At 50.1% G+C, this 17,737-nt stretch overlaps 1 protein-coding gene and 1 long non-coding RNA gene across 3 annotated transcripts in view; one reads left to right on the plus strand and one right to left on the minus strand.

The window, feature by feature from the left end:
- Nucleotides 1-7,120, plus strand: part of LOC306649910 — a 144,390-nt gene extending 137,270 nt beyond the window's left edge. Inside the window, exon 2 of the long non-coding RNA XR_013760738.1 lies at nt 3,182-7,120. This is a non-coding gene — a long non-coding RNA (uncharacterized lncRNA). The remainder of the gene's footprint in view (nt 1-3,181) is intronic.
- CDIP1 (cell death inducing p53 target 1) lies at nt 529-17,361 on the minus strand. Of its 2 annotated transcripts, XM_079121364.1 has the most exons (6): nt 17,236-17,352; nt 2,760-2,838; nt 2,030-2,134; nt 1,733-1,888; nt 767-1,040; nt 529-668 (listed from the first exon to the last, which is right to left on the minus strand). In XM_079121364.1, the coding sequence occupies exons 3-6, from the start codon at nt 2,112-2,114 to the stop codon at nt 557-559; spliced, it is 627 nt and encodes a 208-aa protein (XP_078977490.1). In that variant the 5' UTR covers nt 2,115-2,134; nt 2,760-2,838; nt 17,236-17,352; the 3' UTR covers nt 529-556. The 2 variants fall into 2 exon arrangements, with proteins under 2 accessions (XP_078977490.1, XP_078977491.1); XM_079121365.1 differs by lacking the exon at nt 2,760-2,838 and having other exon boundaries at nt 17,236-17,361.
- Nucleotides 17,362-17,737: the final 376 nt, after the last annotated feature.

A 17,737-nucleotide genomic window follows, 5' to 3' on the forward strand; every position in this document is an offset into this window, starting at 1 on the left:
CCGAGAGGCACAGTATACCCCGAAACAAACCCAGGCCTCATGACCCTGCTCTGCTTGGGTCCAGATGATGCCCTACTTTTAGCCCAGCAGGTCAGAAACAACTGTGGCTCCAGACACAGACTCCACTGCAGGCCCCCCAAGCTGGGACCTGCTTTAGCTGATTATGGCCCCAGGAGAGTCAGGACAGCCTGGACCTTGGACGGAAATGGAAAAGTGAGGACCCCAGTAGGAGATCCTTTCCAGCTTATTGGAAAAGTGAGGACCCCAGTAGTAGATCCTTTCCAGCTTATCTCCTGAATCAAAAATACAAGCAAACCAGCAACACACAAGCTCAGTGCTACTCCCCTGCCATCCACTGGCCCTTGGCCTTAAAGCCAACAGAATTTTTGCTATAAGAGTCATATGCTCAGAATAGGGCAAGGAGAAGAGGACAGGAACTTCAGGGAAGGAAGGCACAGCTTCCAACCCCAAGTGGAGGACAAGTAACCACTGAGCACAGGGAGCAAAGCATGGGGAGGGGGCCACTGACAGGCTGGGGAGTCCGAGTTCAGCTCTGTTAGCACAAGCGCTTGTACGTGTAGATGTAGGCTTTGCAGCTGGGGCACGTGTGTGTCACATCCTTGAAGTCATTGATGAGGCAGGGGATCAAGCAGCAGCCCAGATCACACCTGAATCAGAGATAGGGAGAAAAAGGCTGATGCCTGAAGAGAGCAGAGGCAGTCTGCAGAGCCCTGGAGGTCCAACCCTGCGAGCACCCTACACCTACCCCATGAAGCAGCAGAAGAAACCCAGCACGAAGTTCATCAGGCCAATCTCATAGGAGATCTTGGTGGTGATGGCCTGCTGGCAGTGGGGACACACAGTCTGCACTGGTGCGCCTTCAAAGATCTCTCCCTGCAGCACTGTCACTGTGGTGGCAGCCCCTGAAGGGACCAGGACGGTGGCTGTGTGGCCTCCAGGGCCAGGGTAGGGCCCTGGTGGGTAGGGTCCAGATGGGTAGTAGCCCATGGGTGGGTGAGGGCCTGGAGGAGGGTAGAAACCTGGAGTAGCACAGAAGACAACAATGAGGTCACCAGCTGGCCACCTGCTCCAGTGGCATGAGCACAAAACCTGGGACCCCAACAAACAGGGTGCAGTCTAAAGCTTCTTGCACCCTGGGGCCACAGAGCACCAGTGAAAAGACTTGTGGCTGGGGCTCTGGCTCAAGGCAATCATATTCTAGTCCTTTCTGGTCCCCACCCCATGGGACCAGGATTAATGTGACAAGAGAGCCAGGAACATGGCCCTTTCTCCCCTTTGCCCTCCTGCCTCTAGCATGCAGGGATGAGGGCCTTGACCACAGGAGTTAACGCCTTGCCTCTCCATTCTCCTGCATACAGGGCTTTCCCTGCTGTCGGGGCCTGGCTGGTGACTATCCCATCTGACCTGGCAGCCTTCACAAGAGCCACAGTCCCTTTCTTGGGCCTGTGGAGAGCTGCAGGTGGGCAGAGATCCAGACTCTACTAGAAGCTTAAGTCCCTGGCAGGAAAAAGTCCTACAGCACACAATTGTCAGGAGCCACTGTGACTGAGGGGCCTTCCCTGAGCACCTGTCTTCCAACATGACAAGCCCAACATGAGGCTGTATTCTGCTACCCACTCCCACACCCACAGTCTGATCCATGCCCAACTGCATACAGCAAAGAATAAACAACAGCTGGTCTAATGGTCCTTAAGACTCCTTCCAAACTCACCTGGAGGCATGTAGGTGCCATCTGCACTCATGTGGGGGGGGACAAAGCCAGGTTGAGGTATCGGATGACCTGGTGGCTCGTAGGGTGGGGGACCAATGTCTGCAGGGGGAAGTGGCATGCCTGGTGGGGGCTGCATCACAGCTGGGGAGGTTCGGCCTAGATAGAAAAAGTGGAGGCTCAGCTGGTCTCAGCCAACAGGCCCGGCCCAAGATCACTGCTTTGAGACACAGTGATCCCGGAACACAAATGGTGCAGAGGTCTCAACTGCAGCTGGGGAGGGGGAGGAGAGATTCCTACCTGGGGTGGGTGGGGCTCCACTCTTCTCCTCCAGAAGTGGGGCTGTGGGGCCTCCAGGATAAGGAGGGGGTGGCTCATTAGACATCTTTGCTGCTGCTTCTGAACCTGGAGAAGAAACCAGACACAAACTCAGCTCCCAGTCAACCTCCTTTCCACTCAGGTTCAGGACTGGTGAGGGCCAGTGCACAAGGTGTGTCACTGTCCTTAGAGGCATCCAGCTGAGGGGCTGGGGGTATAGCTCAGTTGGTAGAGTGCCTGCCTCACAAGCACAAGGCCCTGGGTTCAATCCCCAGCACCCCCCCAAAAAAAATAAGCATCCAGCTGAGCCCACTACACAGGGCCTCTTTCCACAGGGTCCACTGCCTTTGGCTCAGGTGCCCAAGCTGCCACTTTCCCTTCATGTGCATCTCCGAGCTCTGACAGTAGAGTTGGTAGGCTGGGATTGGTGCTTTGGGGAGCTCAATCACTGGGCTCCTCATTGCAGGGGATGTACCACCTTACCCTGGGGACCAGCAGCCTAGAGCTGCCATCCTCTGCACCTCTCTACAGTCATTTGTGCTTTTTCAGAAGCCAGTGGGCAAGGAGAGCAGTCCTGGGAAGGTGACCCAGGGCTCCACAGGAGAGCAGTCTCACCCTTAGTCCTCCCTTTCCCTAGAAGCATCCACAGAAGGGCTGACCTCCACCAGAGGCTGCCAAATACAAGAGGAAGGGTTTCCAGGAGATTTCTTACCTCAAACCTCTGATATACAGAGAAAGGAGGTGGATAAAAGTCCTTCAGTGGCTGGCGAGACGGACAGGGCTCTGGGGAGCTGTTCAGGGAAGAAGCAGCAGCACACTCAAGCCTGGGAGGGCTGCTAGGTCCTCTGCATACTATCCCCTCTCACCAGCCTTGACAAATGCACTTCCCATGCAAGGAGTGTGAAAGGAGTCAGGCTGATAGGATAGGGTCTGCCCAGTCTCCTGACTGGTTTGGAGCCAAGAAGGAAAAGAAGTATTTTGCCTCATTTATTTCATCAGCTTCCCTAAGCACATACTGCTAGGTATTAGGAGAAAAGCAGGGAAGCCAGAGGTGGTCTTTGCCTTTTTTTTTTTTTTTTTTTTTTTTTAAATTTTTAGTTGTCAATAGACGTTTATTTATTTATTTACATGCAGTGCTGAGATCAAATCCTGGGCCTCACATATGCCAGGCAAGTGCTCTACCACTGAGCCACAACCCAGGCCCACCTTCACTCTTAGCATCACAAACAAGCCATTAATAGCATTCTGAAATGGGACTTTCTTTTTGTAGATGAGTAACAGTACAAACTAGAAAAAACTCAACGTATGCTACAACAGCATAAACAGTGCAAATGGCTCTCTCAGCAGGCTGAGTATTTTTTTACAATGGAAATAAAAATCTAAACCCCGGCATGGGCAGGGTGGTGTGCACCTGAAGTTCCAGCTTCTAGGGAGGCTGAGCAAGGAGGACCTCGACATTGGGAGGCCAGCCTTGGCAACACTGAGACCAAAAACAAACATCAAAGAATGAAAAAGCTCCTTCAGGCTATGGTTGTATCTTAGTGGTAGAACACTTGCCTAGGACATGCAAGGTCCTGGCTTCCACTGCCAGCATCACACACACACACACACACACACACCCCAAAACTACAATGAGGTATGATTTTATATTCACAAGGTTGGCTAAAATTTAGAAAGATGGTAAGTAGAGAAGTTGATATCTGTCCAGCTACTTTCCCAAACTGCAGCAGAGACCATAAAGCAGAAGATCCCTTGTACAAGGGAGAGAAGTATCAGGACAGTGGCGTGAAGATCTCCTGAACTCAAACACCAATGCCCCAAGTGCCTTCCAATATAAAACCATATTAAAACTCAGACCCCAGGGCTCATGAGCTCATCACACAACTGGACTACCCACAGACCTCGGGCAGACGTGGTCTCAGCTAAAGCACAGGAAACAAGAAGGAACATGCCTTACTGAACTCGAGTAGCGGTGCTGGCTCATTTGTTAAGGGGTCCAGCAAGGTGTAGCCACACATACCCGGTGCAGGATGAGACAGGCTTCCTGAGACAGCCAGCCCTGCAAGGGCACATGCTCCAGGAGCATTTCTCTCTCCCACGCTCTCAGGCCACAGAAGCCCAAGAGAAGTCTTAAGGAAGTCCCTGGAGAAGGAACAGTGCTGATGTCCTCATTCTGGTGACATTCCCCACACAAGCATTAACTCTGCCCTCAGTGCAGCCTGCAGGACAGCCCTGTAGTATCTGCACTTCATCGAGAAAGCAAACAAAGCTCAGTTAAGTCTCCAGGGTCACACAGCCTCACAATCAGTGTCAGGTGTTCTCAAGGATTTCTTCTGAGCCTTAAATTCCCATTTTACCCAGTTTCAGACACAGTGTTGAGGATGCTGGGAGTACCACACTCAGCAATGTGCCCACTGCTAAGTCCTGAGAGGTGGCTCAAGGGGACAGAAGTGCTTTCCAGAAGCTAAAGAAGTATGAGTGGAAGCTGAGCAGTATTCATAAATGTGTAGGGGGAGGCCTGGGTTACTGGATGTCCCCATCATGGGGACCTCACAGATCAAACTGACCAAGGAGTTCATTGTTTCCTAGATGGCATTTTCAGGAAGAAGCCCAGCCCACAAACAGCTGTTGAGTTTGAAGGCTCCAGACTCAAGAAGGGAGAGAGTCCTAGGCACAAGCGCAGGCACTGCGGGAACTCCCAGAGGTGTACGAGCCTGTCTTCCCTGAGCTCTTCATTAGAATCCTTAACATGGGCATTAATAAGTCCCTTAGAATGGGGATTTGGCGAGGTATGGGGGAGGCAAACAGACTTAAGGGAGTCCCAGGGGGAAAAGGGAGTGATGTGTCCAGGAGAGGGAGGTTGGGTCTGCACATGCCCCTGGCCCAGTGGGGGATGGAACCAGCCACCAGGACCCACTGGCCTCTGTGCTGATGACCAACAGCCTAGCACCCACCATTCCTTTCAATAGGAAGTTATTAAAGCCATCTGCGTAAAGGGAGTGCCACCTCCACCTGTGCCTTTATCCCACTGCAGCCGCATCCCACCTTCCCACTGCTCCCAGACACTGGGTCAGGCACGATTTTGTAAAGCCACCCTCACATCCCACATCCCCAGTGTACTGAGGACATCTGGATTCTAAATGCCATCTGCCTGTGAGGCTGGTTGAGCAGCTCAGGGGACCTTGGGCCTGCTCAGTGCAGGGTCCATCCCATAATGGAAACCTCTGTTCTGTACTGCAGCCCTGGAGCCCAGGCCTTACTTCTCTTGCAGGTCTGCCAGGGAATGCACACTTGACCTTCACTCAGTCTGGCACCTGGTCTTACAGACTCACAGAGGCTCCTGCTGCTTCTCCAGAGAGCAGCCAGCTGGGGATTTTCCCAGGAGTGAGGATGGAAAAGACATTTTGAGATACCTGCAGATTATAGGGTACACTATGAGGCCATGAAACCAATAAAAAATGCTGCACTGCACTCCGATCCCAGGCCATGTGGAATGTGACTCAGCTTCAAGGAAAGTAGAGTCTTGAGGGTAGGGTTGTGGCTCAGTGGTAGAGGGTGCCTAGCACATGGGAAGCACTGGGTTCAATCGATCCTCAGCACCACATAAAAAAAAATAAAGGTATTGTGTTCATCTTCCAAGAATATTTAAAAAAGAAAATACATAGTCTTATAAAATAGAGTGAGCATGGTACCAAAACCTGAGACCCTATCTCCCTCTCCCACTCCTACAGGAGAAAGGATGGACCCTATGTCAGGCCCTGTTAATGGGAAAATGGTGAGAAGCAACTGAAATGGCATTCTGGAGCCAGATACACCTGACCTCAAATCCAAGGCCTGGGGCAGGTCAGAGCCTCCACCTTCCTGTGAACTGAAACTAGGATACCTGTCTCCTGGTCCTAGTGGACCACTCTATACAGGAAGTGGGACTGCCTGTTGAGGGGAAGAAAACATGGAATTAGATCGTGGGGATGGCTACACAAATGTGAATGTATTAAAAGCACCGAACTGTACTTAATGATGACGCTACATTCTGAGAAACAATGCTTACACAAGCTCAGATGACTATGACGCCACCAAGCGAGACCATCTGCATGTATGCAGTCCATGTCGACACACATTGTTACGTAGCACGTAACTGTATTTTGAATAGAGTGTGGTTCCAGACAAGTCAGTAAAGGGCAGCTCTGACTCTGGGAGACAGTCAGAGAAGGGAGGGAACCCCTCCTGATGTGCTGAGCTTAGCTGCTTTCCTTTGGGTCTCCCACAGAGGAGCCAAGCACAAGACCTCAGGGCACTGGGCACTGCCTCTGGCATCCTGCTCCACTCCCAGCAACTCATTATCCACTGCAGAGAGCCCTGCAATGGATCCAAGGCCAAAGCCAGGCCAATGTGCTGGCCATGGCAGGGCCCTGAGAGGGTGGCAGCAGGATACAGGCCTGCTAGCTACAGCTACTATACAGAACCTAAAGGGAAAACTCTGTTCTCCACTTGAAAATGTACTATACATTGCAACCGAGGGTACCAGCCATGCACTTGTGATCTGTCCCCTACAGAATACCATCAGAAGACTTACTGCCAAGCCATCTGGAGGCAAAGTCCAGGAGAGAGGCAGGTACTTTGAAGCTCCTGCCCCACTGCAATGGTCAGCCTGGCTGGCTCTGCATATAAATGTACTCTCCTGAAGACTGAGGATGGGCTGAGGCAGAGGTGAAGGAAAGAACAGGGCCCAGAGGGATGTTCTGACATTCCAGCCTGCCCAAGCAGTGTTTCGCAAATTTTCTGGTCTCAGGACTTCTTTACAATGATTACTGAGGACCTCAAATAGATTTTTTGTTTTGTGAGCTATTATCTATGAATACCACATTGGAAATAAAAAATGAGGAATTATAAAGTATCAACCAATCAATCATACTGTTGGTATCACCACCAAGATCATCAGAAACGTCTTTAAATATCATGAAGTAGGCTGGGACATAGTTCAGTGGTACAGTGTTTGACCTGCACGTGCAAGGACCTAAGTGATTCCCAGCACAAAAAAAAAAAAAAAAAAAAAAGGCAATAAAATAGATATATGAAACTATCAAGCTCACAAGTTTCCAAAATCTGATTTTCATCTCAAATTTTGTTACTGGCAACAATAATAAACTTATTGCTGTCAACACATAAAAACAAGTCCACTGTCTTTTTTTTAAGGAGTAGACTTACTTTTGTTCATGTCTAAAAAGTGTCCGCTGAATAACCAGTTCTTTTTTTTTTTTTTTTGGTGGTGCTGGGGATGGAACCTAGGGCCTCTCACCTGCTAGGCAAGTGCTCTATCATGGAGCTACACCTGTAGCCATGCTTTTTTTTTTTTTTTGGTAGGGGAGGGTAGATACTAGAGATTGAACTCAGGGCTACACTACCACTGAACTACATCCTCAATCCTCTTTAAAATTTTGATACAGGGTCTCCCTAAATTGCTAGGCTGGCCTTGAACTTGCAATCCTCCTGCCTCAGCCTCCCAGGCTGCTGAGATTACAGACATGTGCCACCCACCTGACTAATAAAACTAACATTTACTGCCTTTTCTTATTAGCACTGGTTTGTGTGTGTAGGTAATGTAACACAATGACAATGGCCAGCACAGGCTTTGGCAGTTTCTTTCCCACTGATTATGGGAAGGGTCAGCCAGCACATTACAAAAAAGCAGTGTAACTGTTTTTGCATTATCATTAAAACAGTTTTGACCTCCACCCTGAGAAGTCTCAGACAGCTCTTGAGATTTAGCTCACACTGAGAGCTGCAGTGCTGAAAGAACCCCATAATGTGAGTGCAACCAAGTGCCTGGACACAGGGCTAGGGTTTCACTGCCAGAGGGGCCCAGAGCGATGCCTCCTGAGGAGGCTGCACCTGTTGTTCTACTGGGCTGCACCCCAGGGAGGTGCTGCTGCAGCAGGGAGGTGTAGAAGAGGCAAGCAGTCAAGATGTGGCTCTGCACCAACCACAAGTCCAACCCCATTGCCTCCTAGCTGTGACCTGTTTCCCTCATCTGCCTAGCTGCTGGGGTGGGAGCAAGGCTTACAATAGCGCAAAACACCTACGGCAGGAGCACAAGGCCTGGCAACAGGGCGCTGAATAAAGTGAACCTGCTCTTCTTTATTATGAAAGACTCTTTTTTGGTACTGGGTTTGAACCCAGGGACACTATCACTAAGTTACATCCCCAGTCTTTATTTTTTGAGACAGGGTCTCACTGAGGCTGGCCTCAAACTTGTGATCCTCCTGTCTCAGTTTCCCAGGTTGCTGGAATTACCAGCATGAGCCACCACACCCAACAGGACTCATGGTTCTAAACTTAAAAGTAGTAAGACTTCCAGGAACCATGACAACACAATTACTACACTTTGCAACTGGCAAAGCTCTGGCAAGCCACTTTTGCACTCCAGCCCCTAGCAGCTCTGCGTTCCTGGACATCAGCTGTGTGCCTGCATTCTTCTTGATGGCTTCCACAGGAGTGCTACCCTAGAGGTTAGATGGACCTGGAGCAGTGATCCCCCTGCAAAGGTGTTCAGTGCATCACTGTGTGACACCCCACCAATGGGACTATCAGATCCACCTAGTCTATCTTACAATGTTACTGAATGACCCTCTGAGCTACTTGTAGTAACAAGGAAAGATAGTCCTGATAGTGCTGAGGCAGGGAGGGAGAGAGGGAGGGAGGGAGGGACGTAAAGGTAATCTGTGATTCTTTGTTAGCTGTTTCCTCTGGGTAGTGAGATTCTGGGCAATTTGTTTATACAGAAGAACAAATACAGAAGCTTTTCCTTACGTGTGATGAGCAGCTTCTCCAAATGCTTCCTTCGTCAAAATTCTCATAATTATGCTAAATTTATGTTATTTCCCTGCAATCCAGAAAGGTGCCTCAGATTACAGTCTAGTTTCACCTAGAGGAGAAAATACTCATGGAGTGAGCCCAAGGCTGGCTGTTGAACAGGTCCCTCTCTCAGAAGTCAGTACCTAGGTGTGCATGGAGGTCTTGCTTCAGTTTGGTAGTGAGTGCATTCTCCACCAGGTCACTTCCCAGTGCTCTAGACAAACTGAGGGTCCTACTGGACCTGTTAAGTCACTAGTCTCAATGCTGGCCTGGAGAGCCTGCAGGCCACCTGGTAAGAGGACAGTGAGCAAATCCCCGAAAGGCCTCTGATAAAAGTGAGTACAGTGAGGTTCCTGGCCTGTCAAAGGTCAGGCTGGAGATGGGCTGAACACAGCACAGCCTCACACTGCCTCCTGTGCTGGAAAGCTTGTTTGTGTCCTACTCCTTGTACAGAAAATGAAGGAAGCACAGACAGGAGGGAAATGAACAAAGGACGGAAAAACTGCTACAAGTGAAACCACAACTAGCAAATAAACAAGTCACTGGCACCTGCCCACATGCAGGAGGTGGTAACTAAGAGTCAAGTAATTTTAGAAACATGAGCCTAAAAGAGCCATCACTTAAGCAATCAGAGTGCGGCCCTGAAGAAGTTCCTTACCTCTGCCTGTACTTAGCTGACACAAAATGATTTTTGGGTTGACTATTTGAACCAGTTGTCAGTTGGGTGGCATCAACATAGCATTCTGACCTACCAGAAAGCACAGGTCTGTCCATGCCATCAAGCCAAGTGGTCACAACAGTTAAAACCACCAGGTAGAAGAGTCTTTAATTGTTTTTTTTTTTGTTTGTTTTGTTTTGTTTTTGTAGTTGTAGATAGACAGAATGCCTTTTTTTTTTTTTTTTTTTTTAGTGGTGCTAAGGATCGAACCCAGTAAGCCATACATGCTAGGCAAGTGCTCTGCCACTGAGCTACAGCCCCAGCTCCTAGAGTCTTAACTGGGACAAAAATGCCTGCTGGCCCTGTGAGCACAGGGGGAGGGATTCTGTGCCTCTAGTCAGGCCTTGCCCAAATCTCCCCCTGCTGTAGGAGAAAGCAACTGCTGGGCTCTCCTTTCTTCCTCCACATCTGAATACAGATGAATATAGTCTCCCCCCAGCCCCCAGCTCTTCCTCAGAACAGAGGCAGAAGCCTTGTCTTTACAACACTCAGATCACTCATGTCACAGCATTCCTTCAATCATTTTGAAGAAAACTGCTGGGTGAAGAACATGAGCTGTAGTAACCTTTCAGCACTAGTGAGACCAGTACCCAAGCTGCAAGTGGAATTGGTAAATGAAAAAAACACAAAACACAGCAGACATGGAGATGTATAATTGCTCCTGGGCCAGACCTCAAAATGACACTTCTTCAATGTTGCTGTAAACAGCTTTCTCAAGAGTGCCTTTAAAGAACCAGGAAACAGCTATGCTGCAGGGCCAATAAGAATACCTGGGAATGTGATCAGTCCTGGGGTACAGCAGAGCCATCCTGCTTTTGTTACACTCAGACCTCTTCCTCCTGCTCTGTGGGGTCATGAATCCAGGGACACAGATGTCAGGGGAGTTGCATAGGAGTAGGAATGGGAGTGCTTGGGGAACTGTGAGTGGGAAGCAAATGTACTCAGAGCTTCGTGTTGTATGGAATACATGCAAGTTTCACTAAATTCCTGTAACTTAAAGCTGACACAGGCTCAGACAAAACTGGGATTTTCTCCTTGGAGAAGTGAGAGAGTGGCATGTTGGGGGTGCTGTATTTGGCCATGTGTATTTCTCTATGACTCAGACATCTAGGGACCACCTTTCAGGGCTGGAAAAGTCACCAGAGATGACTACATCAGATGTCTCAGCTGACATTTGTTTAGGTGTTACACATTAATCAAGTCCCCACCTAAGGCAGGCACATGAGAAGTGCTGGGAATGGCAACAGGTAAAATGAGCAGTGAGCAGTGTCAATGAATGGGGAGCAGGCTCTAAGGGTGACCGAGGCTATCCCAGCTGTTCAGGGACAATGATCTGAGACAGGACCTCCACTGTCCTGATCACGCCAACACCATCAGCCCTGTCTCATCACACATTCTCCAATGTGTGTCTTAGGGAACAAAGTACTTCTCTTCATGCGGTGGAATTCCATTCCATGCATTTAGTTTATGTGGACTTCATGGCACTCAAACAAAAAGCTGAAGTAATGCTGCTGGGCCCCCAGCCTTTCCCACTGGTGAGAACAGGGTCAGGAAGGAAATGGAACATGGATCATGCTGTCTCCTCAGGGCCACAGTCTTTCATCCACTTAACAGCTCAGAGACCATTCAAGGACTTTAAAGGGCAGTGTGCCCAAATGAGGTCTTTGCTCTACCAGCAACTTCAGGACCTAACCCAATGACCATCACATGAGAACTCAACTCTGCATTTAAAGTGAGATGCCCTTGGAGGGCATCTCACACACCTGTAATTCCAGAAGCTCAGGAGACTGAGGCGGGAGGATTGCAAGTTCAAAGCCAGCCTTACAACTTAGCAAGGCCCTAAAGCAACTCAGCAAGACCCTATCTCTAAATAAAATATAAAAAAGGGTTGGGGAAAGCTGAAGTTGTATCTCAATGGTAGAGCACTTGTTGGCATGTGTGAGGCACTGGGTTTGAGTCTTAGCACCTCATATAAATAAACTTTAATAAAATAAAGGTCCATCAACAACTGTGTGTGTGTGTGTGTGTGTGTGTGTGTGTGTGTGTGTGTGTATAAAGGGCTGGGGAAGTGGCTCACTAGTACCAGGGATTCAATCCCTGGTACCAAACAACAACAAAGTGGAATGCCCAGTACTCCAGGGAAGGGCAGAGCACATGGACCTTCCAAGCTGAACAGCTATTAGGAACACAACTGAAAGGCAAGCACAGTATATGACTTTATCCAACCAATAAACTATGACCATTCACCAGGTGTCAACATTTTCTTAGGCAATGAAAACAGAGGAACACCTGTCTTAATGAAACTTTAAGTTCCAAGGTCGGGGCTAGGGGCTGTGTAACACAGAATATAAAGCACATCATACAGCGAGTTGTGCCATAGAGGAATAAAAAATTGGGAATGGAATGCTTTGGAATTGCATCCTAAACAGGGAAGGCTTCACTGTGCAGGGAATATTCCAGCCCAGGTTGAAGGAGGTGAGGTGAGCCATGTACGCAGTGTGGGGAGAAGATACATGCAAAAAGAAGTGAAAGACCCAGGAGTAGCAGCTGAGCAAAGTGGGTGCTGAGAGCAGGGGAGCTGAAGGCAGGAAGGTGGTCAGGGAGGGGCTGGGCTAGGTCCTCTGGCTACTGCAGGACCCCACTTTTTAAGTAAGCTGGGAGGATTTGGAGGGCTTGAAAATCAGGCTATCCCATGAGACTCCACTTCCTACACACTGCCTGGTATACTAACATGGGTCCTCCAAAGCCCTGCTAGAGGTAGAGAAGCCTAGAGTACTTGGCCATCACCTCCAGCAGGTACAGTTCCTTTCTGGACTGTTTGGGGCCACAGAGTAATGGGTCACAATGTGGCTGCTTTCCAGCAAAGCTGGTAAACACCGTTATCTGTGGAACCTGAGCTTGAACACACTGAGGAATTAAAAACTAAGGCCTGAGCCTTCAGGGACAGAGAATGCCTGGGGACTCCAAGGGCTGAGAAGTAGTCACTTGAGGCCTTCTCCCCTGAGTAGGGCAGTTTTGAGCAAAAGCAGTTTTATTCAGCAGAGAAAGTACCACCCAAGTTTTCTCTCTTTGTCTTTTTTTTTTGTTGTTGAACTGAGGGTCAATGCCAGGGCTTTCCATATGTAAGCGAGTACTCTACCACTGAGCTACATCCTAGCCCTGTTTTTCTCTTTTTCTAAGTGACTACTTATTCAAAGAGTTAAGACTTTTGACTCCTTAATTCAGTCTACAAGTCACTGGACCCTCACTAGAGAGTGAGATTATTCACCTCTGGGGTTTCTGCCCTCAGGGAGCTGCAGATCCACCCAGGAAGCAGCCACCCTTTTACAAATTTACAAAAGATACTCAACGAAACCAGCAGATGGTCTAGCTGTGAGGTCTGTGGGCTGGGATGGGGAGGCTTCAGGGCCTTGTGGAAAGGCACTCAGGCAATTCCTGACCCAAGGCATTAGTCGCTCACATCAGGGGAACTTGAAACTTGTGCTCAAGGGTCCAGTTTGTCAGCGAGACCATAGCTCCTAGAGGGCAGGGACGACACTTGGGGCCGTTTCTCTACAGTATCAGAGCACCAGAAGCACGTGAAATATGGGTTAAGCAGGTGGAGGAGCACACCCGGCTAACACTGTTGAGCAGGGGCTCCTCAGCCTCAAGGCCTATTTCAGTTCACCACAAAACTGGCTTAAGGGGTTCTAAAATTTTCCCCTTAAACCCTGACCAGCTGGCAAGTCCTACTAAGTCCATAGTTCAAAAAGCACTCAGACCTAAACTATCTCATCAGATGGTCAAGATTTAAACGGTAAAGTCTGGACTCAGCCCCATGTCCCAGACCTACAGCAATCCACTCCAGCCCCACTCCACTGTACTTTGGACTTCTCTAAACCATTGGTATGTTTACTGAATAAATGAGATCATGAGGTGTGAGGTTGACCACAGTGGACTTGCTAGATTTTTCCTAATCTAAATGCCCAGTACCCATGCCCTAGGACCAGAGCTCAGATGGATCCCACAGGCTACCTCCTAAAAATGCCTTTGTTTATGGTCAAAAATCAAAACAGGAAAAAATACCACTTTTTGAATCACAATCAACTCCATGGAGTAATCACAGCAAGGCTGGGAAAGTCCATGTTTCCCTCCCTCCCTCCCCTTCGGCCTATTGTTTCAGGAGAGCTGTGTGTGCAGATCTGCTCTGCAATTATTTGGCAACCAAAGTGCAAGTCACTTAGAAACTCTGGTTGCTTCCTTAGCTGAGAGAGGTGTGCCTATGTGACTATTTCCCTGGATGACATGTGAGAACCTGCCAAGTAGAAACAACACACATACAAAGGGCTCCACACTGCACAGAAATCTCATTCCGTGTTTCCCTACCTCATAAGGCTGTTGAACTTAATGTCAGTTGAAACTGCAACTATTCATGTTTTCCTGAATAGGGTTAAAATTCTTCTTAAATGCCACCCAAAGCAATCCCTGCACCCTTCTCTACCTACACCCACCTGCACCCTTCTCTACCTACGCCCACTTGCCTCCTTTTCTTTTTTTTTAATTAATATTTTTAAAGTTGTAGATGGACACAATAACTTTGTTTTATTTATTTATTTTTATGTGGTGCTGAGGATCGAACCCAGTGCCTCACACATGCTAGGCAAGTGCTCTACCACTGAGCCCCAGCCCCAGTCTCTGGTCTCCTTTTCTTCTTGAAGGAAAAACCCAGACACTGTAACTAGATCTGAATTCAGGATGAATTAACATTTATTGAACTCGTTATATATCACACACACAGGTTTTACTAAACCTTGTGACATTTCCTTGCAGTAAGAACTGATGGTGCTGGATCACCCAATGGACAGAGCAAGCAGGGGCTCACAGCACCCACAAATCAGAAGCACTGGAAAGTTGGCAAGAAATGTTTTCTGGAAAAATGATCTAATATCAGCAAAAATGCATCACAGCTGCTTTCATGGAACGTACCAGAATGTTGTTGGACCCACTTTTTTTTTTTTTGGGGGGGGGGGGTCTAGGGATTAACCCAGAGGTGCTTAATCACTGACCCACATCCCCAGCTCATTTTTTAAATTTTGAGACAGGGTCTCATTAAGTTGCTTAGGATGTAAGTTGCTGAGACTGGCTTTGAACTTGTGATCTTCCTGCCTCAGCCTCTTGAACCACTGGAATTATAGGCCTGCACCACCGCACCCAGTGTTGTTGGCCCTCTTTACCCTGTACTGCATGACTTTGAATTGCTTTTACTTTGTCAACATCAGGAAATCCTAATCTTTTCAGTGCTTACTATTAAGATCTGGAGGGGTGTTGCTCTTCACCTAGCACAGATGTAGTGAGCCCAAAGCTTCTGGAAGGCAACTAGCTTGTCACAAAGTTTCAAAGTCACAAGGAGGGGGCTGGCAATGTGGTTTGCTGACTGAGTCTAGGCAGTACTGGTCCCAGGAACCATCATTGTCATCAGAGCACTGCCTGATGACTCAGAGTGCAGAAGAGGTGGTAAGCAGACCTAGTGGGCCCACAGGCCCAGGAGCCAGTCAGACCAATGCCTCCCTGGCCCTCTGCAGGGGCTCTCCAGCAGGCTCCTGGCCTGGCTTCAACCCTCCTCTGCAGCACTCTGTTACAATGTAGCTTCCAAAACCTGACAGGGTGGAGGTGAACTCAGAAGCCTTTTCTGGGGTCCTAGAAATAGAAATGCTTCCATTTTATGCAAGTCTATTTCCAAGTCCCCTGGTGGGATAAGAAGCCCCCTCATCATCATGGCAGTGTGGCTGTCCTCCCCACTAAGGGCCAAAGTTCTCTGCAGAACTCTCCCTGCATGCTGCCTTCTCACCAGCATATCCTCCACATACAGAACAGAGGCACCAACATGACTTCAACTGCTACGTATCCTGAACTGTGTCCTCTCTGAGTAAAAATATGTCATCATACTTATTTCTGAAAGCAGAAAGGGATTTTCATGGGGCCTGTCTTTTCTCTCCCTCTTAACTGAAGAGAGTGAGGGGCTGGTAGTTGTGGCTATGGAACCAAGTACCTGGGCCTAAGGAACTCAAAGCTATGACCTCTAATTCATCAGCACCATGTGCTTGCCAACTGTGTTACCCAGCTCTGTTCCCCTAGAGCTTAGAAAACACACATCAGCCTGCAGCTTTAAACAGCAAGCTTACAGTGTATGGAAGAGCCAAGAGAACACACGGGCTGACAACTCACTTCAGTTATTGCCAAATTGATCTGCTGGGGCAACCTGGTCTTTGGAACAGATTCCATTCTCTTTCTCTCAAAGCAATTTTTTTCCCTGAAGTATTCTTCACACATTCCATGTTTCTGCTCTTAGGATGAGTCTAGAACCACGGTTAGCTGTTCTTAAATTCTGTAAGAGCATATGTGAAGGTCTTTCCTGGTTCCACAGCCTCATCTGAAGGAAAAATCTACACCACCTCTTCAGGTCCTCAGGGTTGGGAGGTTCTGTTGGTTAAAAATCAGTAAGCAAGAAACCTAAGATTCTAGTTAATGATATGCATGCTCAACTACTTGAAAAGAAATCACACTGGTGATCTACAACTTCAATATGCATAAACATAAGTTGGAACTGTTGGATGGATAGACTCATGAAAAAGTAGAACATGTGAACTGCACATTCTACGTGGAGGTCACTGGCATACACTGTAAAATTCCTTCGACTTTTCTGTGTTTTAAATTTTTCCTAATGCAGGGGAGTTTTAGCAGGTCTTCTGAAATGAAAATGACTGCTTTTTCCTGTTAAGAGCAGAGAGCAATCAGAGCTGGCAGGCCTCTCCCCACTCAACTCTTGTCAGCCCCAAGGTAAGAAGCAAAGTATCAAGACGGTGGTCCTAATGCCTAGGCACTCCTTGGACCACATCCCCCAGAATTCATATAAAAATGATATAAACGCTATGATTCACCCCCACCCCGCCCGGGGTCCTTGGTCCCCACTCTGGGACTGGATTCTCTGCCCTACGTGCCTGAGAATTATCTGGAAGTTCATTACATAGATTCCTGGACTGCACCCCCTAATTACAGAATCAGAGCCTGGGAATGGGGCGAGCCCCAGGACCCTGCCCTTTTAACAAGGGCCGCAGATCGTGCTGAAGCACAGGATTCTCAACCGCTCTCTTGCTTGACACCTGTGGAGAGGCCCCTGGGAACCCACCTGCACCGAGGTCCTGAAGGGCCCGGGGCCCGGCCAACCCGCCGCCTCCCCAGCTGGCCTGCGCGAGTGAGGCGCACGGCCAGGACCCGACCCGCACGCACCTGCCCGGCGGGGAGCAAAAGCGCAGCGGGCTCCCGCGGGCCGCCAAGGTCACGCGCGGGGACCCTCCCCTGACCCCGTTCCTGGAGGCCACACAGCGAGCCCGCCCGGCCCTCCTCTCCCGGTCTCCCGCAGGAAAATGGCACAGCCCTCCCTTACAGAAAACGTGGGGAGGCGGGACGAGGGCTCCCGCGAGCAGTCGCAGGGCCGGGAACACCCGGCTCTCGGCCCCGGGAAGCTGTCGCCGCAGCTTCGCGGTCGCAACGACACCGAAATGCCCGGGCCGCCCAAGTCTCGGCAGCGGCGCAGGGAGAAAAGCTCCCGTCCGCCGCCTCCGCCACCCCGCCGCCTTACCTCCCAAACCTGGCGCCTGAGGCGGGCGGGACGCGGAGACAGCCGGGGTCCGGCCTGGAGCTCAGAGGAGCCCCTCAGCCCGCGGGCTCTGCGCGCACACCGCCCACGCGCGCCGAGGACCTGTGGGACCTGTAGTCCGCCCGCGCGCCCGCGACGCGCCCCGAGGCAGGGCCTACAGCACCCGGCAGGCACCGCGGCGCCGCGGGCGGGGGCGGGGCGCCGCGGCCCAGGCCGTCCCCACACCAGGCCCCAGGCCCAGCCCCTGCGCCGGCGGGGAGGGGATCTCGCGGGAAGCCATCCCCGGATGCGCAGAGGCGACTCACCGTCCCCGCGGCCCCTCAGCGGCGGCGAGCGCAGCAGCAGGAACGGCCGCTTCAAGAGCGGGCTGTCGCGCCCCGTCGGAGGAGACGGGTTCAGGGCCCGGGGGGTCGCGGCGGGGGGCCTCGCGCAGCGCTTGACGCGCGTTGGTGACGTCAGAGGGCGGAGCGCGGCGTGGCGCGGG

The sequence above is a fragment of the Sciurus vulgaris genome, assembly GCF_902686455.1.
Source record: "Sciurus vulgaris genome assembly, chromosome: 18".
Lineage (NCBI taxonomy): Eukaryota > Metazoa > Chordata > Mammalia > Rodentia > Sciuridae > Sciurus > Sciurus vulgaris.